The following is a 12,850-nucleotide window of genomic DNA, read 5'->3' as shown; positions in this document are numbered from 1 at the left end:
AAAAGGGAAGGCTTCTAAGAAAAGTTAGTATCTGAGCTAAACTTTGAAAAATGCCCGCTACCTCTCTACATAGTTTCCTACTTTCAGTCACTCCTCTACAGTTTCATGGTGTCGTTTCTCTGCTATGAAAACCAATGCCCCTCCCTAATTACACACCAAAAAAGCAAAGTTTCATATATATATGAGGAACTCCAAAAATCTGATCTCTGCCTATCCTTTAATTCTATATCCTTATTCCCCCACCAGACTGCCCTCAGGCCATATCACTGAGTCAACAGTGACTTACTAAGCATGACTGTATACTGAGCTCTATTCCAGCCAAAGCCCAAAGCCTTAAAGTCTCATTCCTTTTCTCTCTCTGGAATAGCTATTAACTCCTCCTAAAAACTGACTTCCTTTAACTGCAACACCCCATTATCCCAACTCTCCTCTTGCCTTGATTAACTCTGAATTTCCACCACAGGGTTGAGTCCTCACTTCTCAATTTCCTTTCTCCACTATCACTTCTATGCTGATCTTACTCGGATCTAACACCACTCCTAGTTCCCTGGCCTAGGATTAGGTCTGTATTTTCTGCTAACTTAATTATACAAGAGCTAAACTTGGGATACCCTGTGCCTTAAACCCAACATGTCCAAAGCTATAACCATCCACCCTACTTTTAAAGTGGTTAGGACTCCGCACTCCCAATGCAGAGAACATGGGTTTGATCCCTGGTTGGGGAACTAAGATCCCGCATGCCCCATGAGGCAGCCAAAACAAAATTGGGCCCCCTTTTCCTTCTTCCTAATTTAAATCTCAAATTCTCAAGGCTAAAATGACTTACCTCCACTCCTTAAGAAGAGAAATATGAGAAAACGTATATTAAAACGTTAGAGCAAGGGACTTCCCTGGTGGCACAGTGGTTAAGAATCCACCTTCCAATGCAGGGGATGCGGGTTCGATCCGTGGTCGGGGGAACTAAGATCCCATGTGCTGAGGGGCAACTAAGCCCACGTGCCACAACTACTGTGCCCACAAACCGCAACGAAGACCCAGTGCAGTATGCATGCATGCATGCATAAATAAATAAATACCTTAAAAAAATATTAGAGCAAAAAAGTAACAGAAATCAAAATATCTCTTAGTACACTTCAGAGACCAAACGGTTTCCTTTAGGGTACTTTTTGCACTATAGGAATCACCTGTATTAAGACGGTTTTACATATAAAGATTTAAGAGAACAAATAATCTTGGCTAGATGAAACATTCCCCCCACCACATTCTACAGTAATTAATTTGCTTAGCAAATCCTTCTTAAGTAGACAGATTCCAGGTTAAAAAATTTTTAACTCAAATTTCTCTGCATTAGCAAATGAACACAAAAGAAAACAAACAATTCCAAAGTTTGATATAATCTTTTAAAAGTAGAACAGAAGAAAGAACATGAAGTCTGGGCTTGAAATGTTAATGCAAGATATAGGAAAGGGGAAAAATGGAAGAGGCAACGCAAGCTATTATAAAGGAACGATCTAACCTGAAAGAAAAAAAGCAATGAATGAACACGAGTATCTATCCATAAATTTAAATTCTATGTGAACCTGAACTAATAATATAGAACTATGCAATATATACTTATAAAAATAAGCCCTTCAGTGACTAGACAATTAAAAAGTGGCCCAGTAAACCAGAAGTTGGATTTGAAAATGGGAAGCTGGTTGAACTCACAGTATATGCAATATAGTGCAAAGAATAGTGAACCAGCAGCCAAAAAAACAGGTTCTAGTTCTGGCTTTGCCATTTTCTTGCCTGCATAAGCCATTTTTGCTCACTGATAAACCTTTTTTTAAAAAAATATTTATTTATTTGGCCGCACCAGGAATTATTTGCAGCACACGGCATCTTCGTTGCTGAGTGCAGGATCTTTAGTTGTGACGTGCTTTAGTTGCGGGGTGCAGGATCTTTTAGTTGCAGCATGTGGGATCTGGTTCCCTGACCAGGGATCCAACTTGGACCACATGCATTGGGAGCGCAGTCTTAGCCCCCCTGGACCACCAGGGAAGTTCCATTGATAAACATTCTTTTTTTTTTGCGGTACGCGGGCCTCTCACTGCCGTGGCCTCTCCCGTTGCGGAGCACAGGCTCCAGACGCGCAGGCTCAGCGGCCATGGCTCACGGGCCCAGCCGCTCCGCGGCATGTGGGATCCTCCCGGACCGGGACACGAACCCGTGTCCCCTGCATCGGCAGGCGGACTCTCAACCACTGCGCCACCAGGGAAGCCCCGATAAACATTCTTAATATAACTTATCTATTATACCTATCAAGAAATATAATAGTAATTATGAGATTGTAAAAGCACTACACAAACAAAAGGATTACTTTCATTACAAAAAGCAGTTGCCCAACAATTATGAAATGACAACAACCAAGACAACAATAGTCAGAGGCTCTCAGCAAAATAATCACTAACTACCCCCAACTGCTCAATACAATGGAGTGTCAAAACCTCAACATAGTATTTCCCAAAGCGTGGTTCTGTGGTCTTTAGCAGAAATTATCTGAGGTTACTTGTTAAAAATACAGACTCTTGGGGCCCATTCCAGTACTGGTCAAACAAATCTGGGGGTGAGGCAGTAAACCCTACATTTTAAACAAGCTCTGTAGGTAATTATTATGCATGGTTGATGTTTGAGAAATGCTGACTAAGCAGGATTCACAAGGAGACATAATGGGGTCCCTGCTGACCTCTCCAATCAAGGCAACCTCTGCATGGTTCAGAATGCTGTTTGGGGCTCAAACTCATATTATCCCTTTGATGTTAAGGGAAGGTTCATGTCCTCACAGGAGATTTAGACATCTTTGCTCCTAATTTTCAGCGAGAGACAAATTCACAATTATATACATGTCAAGTACATGGCAGATGCTCAAAAAGAACGTAAGCCTCACAAAATTTTTGTCTGTTCACTGAAATGTGCCCAATATCTGAAACTGCCCACCCAGTATGTAGCAGGCACTCAAATATACGTATTTGTTGACTGAATGAAAAATGTCTGCTTATTCTCTAGAAGGTACTGTACAGGTACTGTAAAGTTCACTGACACTCTCCAACAACAGAGCTTTAATTTTTAGAGAAAAACCCAACATCACTCCCTTCCTTAAGGATACAAAGTATTAATATTATGGAGGTCCAAAAATGAGAACACTAGGATTTCAATAAGTGAAGCTTAGTGGTAACAATAATTTCAATCAAGTGAAAAGAGCCAAAAGCAAGACAACCTAACGTGAATACATAGTGAACAGGGTAGTAAAAGAATGGAAAAGGAAAAGAATGGTATTTACAAAAAGGTATAAAATCCAGTCTTTTAAGAATTTCACTATAGTGTTACCAAGGACAGTGTATTAGACACTTCTAATATAATTAAAAGACTTGGAAAATTTGGAACTTAAAACAAAATTTACAAAAACTTCATGCTACTACTTTCCAACAAGGCAGCTTTAAATCAGATCTCACACTCCCCTTGCCATAAAAGCCACCTTAAGGACAGAATAATCTGGCAGTGTAAGGAAGTGTAACAGATAAGTACTCAAGAGCAGCTTCCAGACAACCTGAAATATAGGACAGCCTCAATTTCAGGTTAATTTGCAAACCCTGCCATTGCAAACTTAAAGATGGCACAAACGAAACATATGATGTGTACTATGTATGCTTAGTCACTGTCACCATCTTGTTTCCCTTTAATAGAAAAAACTGTACAAAAACTGCAAGTCAGAACCAAAAGAAATTCCAAAAGGCCAATTCACCACTGATAAATACTTATGCTGACAAATGTCCACCACATTAGCAAGGCTTTACTGTGAAATTAATAGACAACAGCATTTTGATATGGTAGTATCTTTGTATCAGGATTCAAAGCTAAATCAACTAGTACAGCCATATTTCCATTGGTAAATTGCATACCGCCTAGTGAGTTCAGCTGAGTTCACTTAAGAAATACTAAAAGTGGGAATTCCTTGGTGATCAGTGGTTAGGATTCTGCGCTTCCACTGCTGGGGGCCTGGGTTCAATCCCTGATTGGGGAAGTAAGATCCTAGAAGCCGCATGACGCAGCCAAAAAAAAAAAAAGAAAAAGAAATACTAAAAGTCGTACCCCCAAATCAATTAAATCAAAATATCCGAGGTTAGGAGCCAGGTGTCAATATTTTTTTTTAAAGTTTTCTAAGTGATTCCAATGTGCAGCAAAGTTTGGGAACCACTGAAAGAGGCAGTATGATCTATTCAAATAACACATCAGTTGTGTGACTTTAGGCAAATTAACCATTTTGACTCACACTTTATATAAAACCTCAACTTACAGGATTGTTGTAATGATTAAATGAGACCATGTGCAATGCCTGGATATTGGTTGATTCTTTTTTTCTTGCGCATAGATGGAAAGAAGAATGTTTAGCCACACTAAGTTCAACCAACTACCCACTTATTTCAAAGTACATTATCAATGTTATGAATAAAAGGTAACTAAAACAAAATGTCATTGCAGAGAATGGAAGATGTACCTTTCATTCTACTGATCCCATCAATTTATATAAAGCATTAAAAAAACTCTTAAGGGCTTCCCTGGTGGCGCAGTGGTTGAGAGTCCGCCTGCCGATGCAGGGGATACGGGTTCGTGCCCCAGTCCGGGAAGATCCCACATGCCGCGGAGCGGCTGGGCCCGTGAGCCATGGCCACTGAGCCTGTGCGTCTCCTGTGCTCCGCAACAGGAGAGGCCACAACAGTGAGAGGCCCGCATACTGCAAGAAAAAAAAACAAAAACAAACAAAAACCTCTTAAGACCAAGTTGGTCTTACAAAATCCCTTTTATAAAGCAAAGTTGACATGCATGACGGAATTCATCCTAGGTTCAAATCTAGATGACATCACAGACAGAACCCTAAGTATTGACTCTCAATATAATGCCCTTTCCTTTTCCCTTTTTATTAAGGATCAGAATGTACTGTCCAACTAAACGTTTTTCTACAGCACTTCCAAAGTCTCCTTTAAACATACCCCACTGATGACTCTCAGACAAGGAAAAGGCAGTATTTTAGCTATTCAAAGGAGGAAAATTGGGTAAAGACCTCAATTGCCACTGAGTATCACCACCCCAACTTGGTCACTTTATTAGGTTAGTATACTTCATGCTAATAAACATATCACTAACTTGTAGTCTTACATAAAGACAAATCAACATCAAATCCAGAAAAATAATGTTACTACAATTCAAAAGATCGATTAAAAAATAAATATATAAAACCTATGTTGTCACAAAACATAGCCTACCAAGGATTAGCAGTATTAAAAAAAAATCAAATATTCTTTATCTCATTAGGGAGTGTGGGTTACATCAGTGTATGCATTTGTCAAAACTGATTCAATGGCACATTGATCTATATACACTTCACTGTATGAAAATTACATCTCATTAAAAAAAATTCCATTAAGACATGGATAAGTACATGTTATGTGATTACTAGTTATTAACAATTTTCAAGAGCCACCTGAGACTGTATTGGAAATACAAACAGTAACAAAAAGTATCATTTAGACTAGTTATTCATTTATATTATGAAACCTATTAAGGTACTCATTTAGCCTCAGAAAAACATCTGTTGAACCTCAAAGGCTGATTTTAAGAATAAAATGGAGTAAACCAAAAGATTAGATTTGTAACATTTGTTTCAAACTCTAGTTTTCTCTTGTATAGACTTCTTGACATAAAAGTTTCTTACTAAACAGGACAGACCATGAGAAAACATCACTAAATCATACCTTAGGTACAAATTAAATGTACTCAGAAACAAAATAATCTAGCTCTAAAATCGACTAAAGCCAAGGTAGTAAAATCCATGGACTATACAAGGGTTTACAAGTATTTACTCCACTTTAAGATACAAATTAATAATGTCCATAAAAGTTCTCATCCAGCAATCCATGGATTCAAAAGGGAGAATAAGAATCATAAGGATCTAATTAACTAATAATACAAACAATAGATTACTTACATTTATCAGTTTTTCTGTATGAGACCAAACGCCATAGAGTGAAGGAGGCAAAATATGGCTCTGCAGCATCAAATGAAAAGGTGTGGGTTATGTGAGCAGACATGGTTTGACCTTGACATAAAGGTGAAAATGGCTCACAGGAAAACTGGAAGTTAGGAGATTTCTAGTAACCCCTCTGAGACTCAACAGTCTAATTTATATATCATGAAGTGTTGGGCTATTATCTCTCAGGTTTCATCCAGCTCCAAATGCTATCTAAGCATCATTATTCCATTACTAGAAATCCAGCATAAACCAATATAAGTACTCTTAGTATACCACGGATTCAGTTACTGTATGAATCCTGTGATCTGTAATGTTATCTCTCTAATAAAGACATACCCAGTGTAGACATCATCTTTGTCCTCTGATAAGAATATTAGAACTTATTTACAGGATATATGCTCAGTGCCAAAAAGCTAAGATTAAAATTTAAGCTGCTTTTAACACTGGACAGTAAGGATTAACTAGTACTTTATAAATATCTCCTAGAATATCTGACATTCAAGGAGGGCAAAAAAAAAAAAAAAAAGTGGTTAAAGAAACAAGACAACTGGGACCTCCCTGGTGGCGCAGTGGATAAGACTCCGTGCTCCCAGTGCAGGGGGGCCTGGGTTCAATCCCTGGTCAGGGAACTAGACCCCACATGCATGCCACAACTAAGAGTTCACATGCCACAAGTAAGGAGCCCACGTGCTGAAACTAAGACCCGGTGCAACCAAATAAATAAATAAATATTTAAAAACGACAACCAAAATTATCCTATGCCCCTCCCATCTTCTTTATCATGTTTTCCTATAAAAGTATATCCCATTAATTTACTTTCTCCTAAGTGGTAACCTATGGCTTAACTGATACAGGTAGCATTTTTAAGGTCCTGAGTGGTATCTCACTACTAAAATATCATTCAAAAATAAGATCTAGACAAAACACCAAACTGTGATGAAATGCTTTCTAGCTACCACCATCTGAAAATAAATCTTAAAATTCAGAGCTGAAAGTTCTGAATCAACTAGGCCAGTGACTTAAGTAGGGAAACTGGTTCAAACAAAACCCTACCCAAAAGCTCAGCATGCAAAACTAGAAAATTACCAACATGGCAAAACTCTCTTTTGATTTCAAAAATGAGGAAACTGATATGCCCAAAGAGGTTAAGGGACTGACAAACCCCAGATCACTAAGCCAATACCACATGGCAGATTTAGAGCCTGGCTATAACATAACTGCTTTTTTAGAGAACAATTTAATTCAGTTCAAAGTGGCACACAAAGAAAGGGAGGGTTGTAACAGAAACACAGTAATTTAAAATGAGCTGCCAGAGGTCAATTCACAAGGCCCAAGGACTTTCAGTTTCTTAAAAATATCAAGAGACTGAATGCCATCCTCTCATTCTTGCTCTTTACCCTCACTGGATGCTATGCTTCTGCACAATAGATCTCTTAGTAAGGTCCTTACATACTAAGGACTTGATAAGGCAGGTATGCTATATAGGCCAGGTAATTTTCAGCCCTTGTTTTAGAATATCCCATAGTATCTTTAAGAAAATTGCAGGGTGTGGGGTGGATTGGGGGAGGAGGGAGATATTAGTGTGGTATAAATGCAGCAAATCTAAAAATTTTTAATTAGTGTCAACATTTCTAAAACAATGGGTAACAGAAGAGACTGCCCTTTTATCTAGCTAAGCTGAGCAATTTAATTCAATATTTCCCAAGTAAATATTTATTAAGTGTATACTATATATAGTTGATGTGGAAATAATGGAGAACAAACAGCAAACGGGAAGATGTTGCCACCCAAAATAAAGAAAGCATATGTAAGTCCTTCTTATCTTTCCCACTTCAGTGGACAAACAGTCCTCTCACACTGTACTTTAAAACCAATGATCCACTTTTTGTTTCTATGTACCTGGACTCTACTACTCATAAAACAAATTTACTCTTTCCCCACCCTCATCCAATTACTACATGCTGCCTTAGACACCACTCCCAGAAGCCACACTTTACTGTTGGATGCCCTCCCCAACCAGTTCACCAAGCTTTCTTCCTTACAGCCAGATCCTGAAATCCCATCTCCTCTCCCAGGAAGTCTTAACTTGAAAGTCAGGTTAACCTCTTTAGCTCCATCCAGTTTATAACCACCACAGCACCCTCTGCACTCAACCTCTTAGAATTTTGCTCACAAGTCAATTACATTTATTGATGTGTGTAATCAGTATACTGACTATTGCCCCTGTTGGTCTGTATTAGTGTTGTCCTTAAATAAAAGCTACCAAATAGGCTTCCCTGGTGGCGCAGTGGTTTAGAGTCCGCCCGCCGATGCAGGGCACACGGGTTCGTGCCCCGGTCTGGGAAGATCCCACATGCCACGGAGCGGCTGGGCCCGTGAGCCATGGCTGCTGAGCCTGCGTGTCCGGAGCCTGTGCTCCGCAACGGGAGAGGCCACAACAGTGAGAGGCCCGCGTACCGCCAAAAAAAAAAAAGCTACCAAATAAAAGTGCATGTATCATGTATTTAATTTGGGTTTAGCACTGAAAATGCCAGATGCTTACTGCTTTTTTTTTTTGTGGTACGCGGGCCTCTCACTGTCATGGCCTCTCCCGTTGCGGGCTCCGGACGCGCAGGCTCAGCGGCCATGGCTCACGGGCCCAGCCGCTCCGCGGCATGTGGCATCTTCCCGGACCGGGGCACGAACCCGTGTGCCCTGCATCGGCGGGCGGACTCTCAACCACTGCGCCACCAGGGAAGCCCTTACTGCTTTTTCGAAAATGACTTCAAATACATTAAGTTCAACCTGATTTGTGAAATTTATAAAACCTCCCAACACAGATGAATCTCAAAAGCATTACGTTAAGTTAGAGAAGCCAGACACAAATGACCTCATACTGTATGATTGCATTTACATGTAATTCTAGGAAAAACTAGTGATGGAAAGCAAATCAGCGAGGGCCAGGGTGGAGAGATGCAAGTAAATGCAAAGGGAAAGGAATTTAAAAATTTTAGGCGAATGCAATTGATATTTTTTATTTTGTGAAGAAAAAAGCTAGATATTTTAATCAAGGTTTTCATTTTTCCACAATAACAAATTTATTTCCCTACACAGCAGGGTTTTTTTTTTTTTTAAAGGGATGAGAACCATTAAAAATCTCAAATCTGGATTATCTCAGATTTCACATTAATCTTTACCTCATAAGATAAACCTGGAATTTTCTTCCTAATAATTTATTTTGACTTTGAACCAACAGAAAATCATATCATTCAATTTCTCCATTAAAAATGTTTATCAGTATTGGAAATTTTTTAAGGATAGTGTCACTCTGGTTGTTTCCACATCAGAATTAATGTATATAACCCAGTCATTAATTCAAGATTTGAGGAATAAAAGCTGGGATAGTAAAAGAGGCTACAGTAAACACCATTCCAGTTAATTCTCAACTACCTCCGGATCTTTTTGCAAATGTTATTTTTGAGTAATTGTTGGAAAATAGTTGAGTCTTACACTATATTTTAGTCTCTATTCTGGGAAGAGGCTCTTTAATCTCAAAAATCAAACTCTTCTAAAATCCTTTAAAGTTAACCATTTAAAAGAACCCAGTGTCTTCATGTGGTCATCTTTTATCCTGATTACTACTTGCCTTCACCAATATCACATCTCCAAAAAAAGCCACAATTTCCCAGATGTGAGGAGTTACTGACCAAGTAACTCAACAGGTTAAAGTTACTTGTCAAACTGTGGTTACACGATCAAGTTTTCTTTTAATACAACTGAGTCAATTTCAACATAGCGCTGTTCAAACTGCCTTTGCCATTTCCCACAAAATTTAGTACACAGACTGAAATGTAGCAAACATTACCATTCTTTACAGACTTAATTAACACTTCTGGAAAGACTATGAAGGATTTTGCAGAGTAAATTTAATTTCACATCGCATCTGCTGCAGAGATCAGACTGTCATTATGGCATCTCCTTCCCTGAACCCCACCACTGTCTGCAGCTTTATTCCTGGCTTTTCAAAGGTTTAATCAACTCAGGGATGCTAAAGAGGGAATCAAGGAAGCATAACTTATGAACTCAAGCAGAAAAAAGGGCAGGAATATGTGGTTGAGTCACGTCGTTCCGCCATTTTCTAAGCGGAGGAGGAAGACATGTTGGAACAAAAACACAACAAAAGAGCAGCCATTTCCCAAGCCAGCTCCAATAGCAACCCGAACTGGCCCAGCCCGGTGACTTCGGCACCCTCAAATCCACTTCACCGGACAAACCCAAGAACATCTGAGGTGCAGACGAAAAGAAAGCAGCAGGCAACCCTTCCGCGTTGGGATCAAAGATGAGCCGCATACTTTAACCGCAAATGAAAGCCTCGGGAAGAATGACGGAAGCTTTGCAGCAGAGTGTTACAAACTGAAATTCTAAACTAAGTTGGCAAACTAAAATTTACTCTGTGATTGTGGTGACTTACGCTTCACAGGAAACCCAGGTAACTCAAATACCAAGAGCCGGATTCAGCTGGCCCTATCACCTGCCTCGTACACATCTTCCCCGTTTCCATACTTCCCTCAGAGGATTTGCTTAAGGATTCTTACCGTATGTGGGGGATGCCAACCCCACCTTGAAGAATCTTATAGAGTTTGCTCTCGTACAGCAACTGGGGATGCCTGGCCTTCTGAGATTCTAGCTTCACTGCCACTTCCTGCAGGGGAAAGAGGGGATGATGGCATCAACATCCTTATGGATTCAATGTCATTTGGGAAAAGAGAGGGAAACACGAGCAAAGCTCCAACTCTCGACTAGAAGGTGGAAGTGAGAGGCTGGGCAAAGGCTCTCTTTGTAATTATAAAAAGAGACAACCAGCCTCAAAGGCTTCTTCAGGGGGTAGTGACGAAAGCGGCACGTCCTCTAAAGTGCAGGAAAACGATTCATCCAGAAAACGTAATAAGAGGTTATGAAGAAACCAGGCGATCGGATGCTGTCCTAATGGGAACAAGAACGCCGGCAGAATTAAAAATATAGATAGAAAAACATGGGGATCACAGAAATAGGATTTTGCCCTTCTCACCTTAAACGACGGTTTTAAAAGTTCGATTAAGGTGTATTTTTAACAAGCTGGGAAACTTCCTAGTACACCCAACATTTATCTTGGGTTCTTCCCTTTTAGGGAAAGAAAGCGGGGGAGGTTCCTAAGGCAGGAAAACTGGCTCCCTCTGGACTTCCAGTGCGGCATGCGGTGGGAAAAGGCCCGAACAGTTCGCGGGCGGGGGGGCAGGGCAGGCGCAGCGTAGTCGTGAACCCCACCCCAGGTGATTACCTCGCCGTTGGTGATGTTGATCGCCAGATAAATGTCACCGAAGGAGCCAGACCCGATCTTCCGTACCAGTTTATATTTCCCTCCGACAATGAATTCGGCCTTGGAGCCGCTGCTGCTCGCCATCCTGAGAGACGAAGATGGAGGCTGGGGCTAAGCCCCGACACCTCTAAGGGGAGAACGGGAGATCTCTAGGGCTCGTCCACGGAGCAAGGCTCCGGAGGGCGGCAGGAAGCAGAAAACGCTGGCTCTTTTCTTGGCGTTACAGGGCCCAGAGTCGGCCAAGGAGAACCTAATCACCGCTGCTGTCAGGTTTCTTTCTGCCAGGCCGCAGACTGTTGAGAGGGTTCTCACGGTAACCAGGCTGGGCCACTTGCTTCTGGCGGCCGCCGCTGCCTCACTTTCGCGGCGACGTCGCGGGCTGGAAAAGGAGAGCGGTGAGTTAGGGCGGCGATACCGCTGCCACCACTGCCGCCGGCTCCCGCCCGGAGGGACCCCTGTCACTCCGCCGACGCCGCCATCTTGTTACTCCGGCTCCAGCCAGCACAAAATGCCCCCAGCACTCGGGAGCCGCTTCTTCACGGCGCAGAGCACTCTGGGAAAAGGATCGCGGGCGCTAGCCCCGGAGGGTCGACAGCGAGAGGGGAGGGCGGAACCGGATCCGTGAGAGTCACGGCCCACGCTCCGAGCGTCACCCCGTCACAATCCAACTGCGCACGCGTACTGCAACCCCGCTGACTGCGCAAGCGTGCCGTGGCGTCGCCTCATCCCCGCCCGGGGCTCATTTCCACTTCCGGTCGTTGGCTGTTCCACAGCGAACTACCTGTTTGTTAGTCACCTCAGCCCCACCTGGTTTCTGAAAGGCCACGCGGCCCCAGGTCTCGAGAACATGTTAGGGAGGAGTCACCTTCATTTTTCGTGGAAGATGGATACGTCAGGTCTTGGGAGTTGGGTACTGACTTTTGCTCTTTGTTTGAGGTGGTTTTTAACCTTTTGATCTTTACTGGGGCTACTCCCCCAACCGGCCCATTCCAGCTCAATTTCTCTTTTGAAAGAGGCTATCGCCTCTAGTGGAGAGAAAGAGAAAAGCAGCCCTGTGCGGGTTGGGTTTGTTCAGGGCTCCCTGTTTTAGCAGTCTAGTTCATTAGTCTTATTAGAGTTCGCTTTACGGTGTGTTGGATTCCCTGTTTTTACAGGAGGGGAAAAAGAGGGAAAGCAGGAATTAACCCTGCCGCTCTGTGTCTTTGTGTTGTTTACCCACTGATGATATTTGATTCCCAAAGGAAGAAAAAAAAATATTCGAGTAATGTTAATGGCCCGTATATGGTGAATAGAAAATAAGGTTTACTGCCGTGAAAAAACTGCCCATATGCAAGTTATCCTCTTCGCCCCCGACCCCCCGCAAAAGAAACCTTGAAGAATCATATTTTGGTCGTGTTGAAAACTGCAGTGTTGACCCTAAAACATAGGGTAGAAATAACTCTTACAAA

The 12,850-nt window shown here is 41.7% G+C and overlaps 1 protein-coding gene across 4 annotated transcripts in view; it reads right to left on the bottom strand.

Annotated features, from left to right (window-relative positions):
• CSNK1A1 (casein kinase 1 alpha 1) overlaps positions 1–11,486 on the bottom strand; it is a gene marked incomplete at both ends in the record, with an annotated part of 48,436 nt that extends 36,950 nt beyond the window's left edge. For all 4 annotated transcript variants that reach the window (XM_079704126.1, XM_079704125.1, XM_079704124.1 and 1 more), the window contains 2 exons: positions 10,642–10,748; positions 11,364–11,486. In XM_079704126.1, the coding sequence (XP_079560252.1) occupies positions 10,642–10,748; positions 11,364–11,486 (230 nt within the window). The remainder of the gene's footprint in view (positions 1–10,641; positions 10,749–11,363) is intronic.
• Positions 11,487–12,850: the final 1,364 nt, after the last annotated feature.

This window comes from Hyperoodon ampullatus (assembly GCF_949752795.1).
Source record: "Hyperoodon ampullatus genome assembly, chromosome: 4".
Classification (NCBI taxonomy): Eukaryota; Metazoa; Chordata; class Mammalia; order Artiodactyla; family Ziphiidae; genus Hyperoodon; species Hyperoodon ampullatus.
This window is presented reverse-complemented; position numbering and strand designations above follow the sequence as displayed.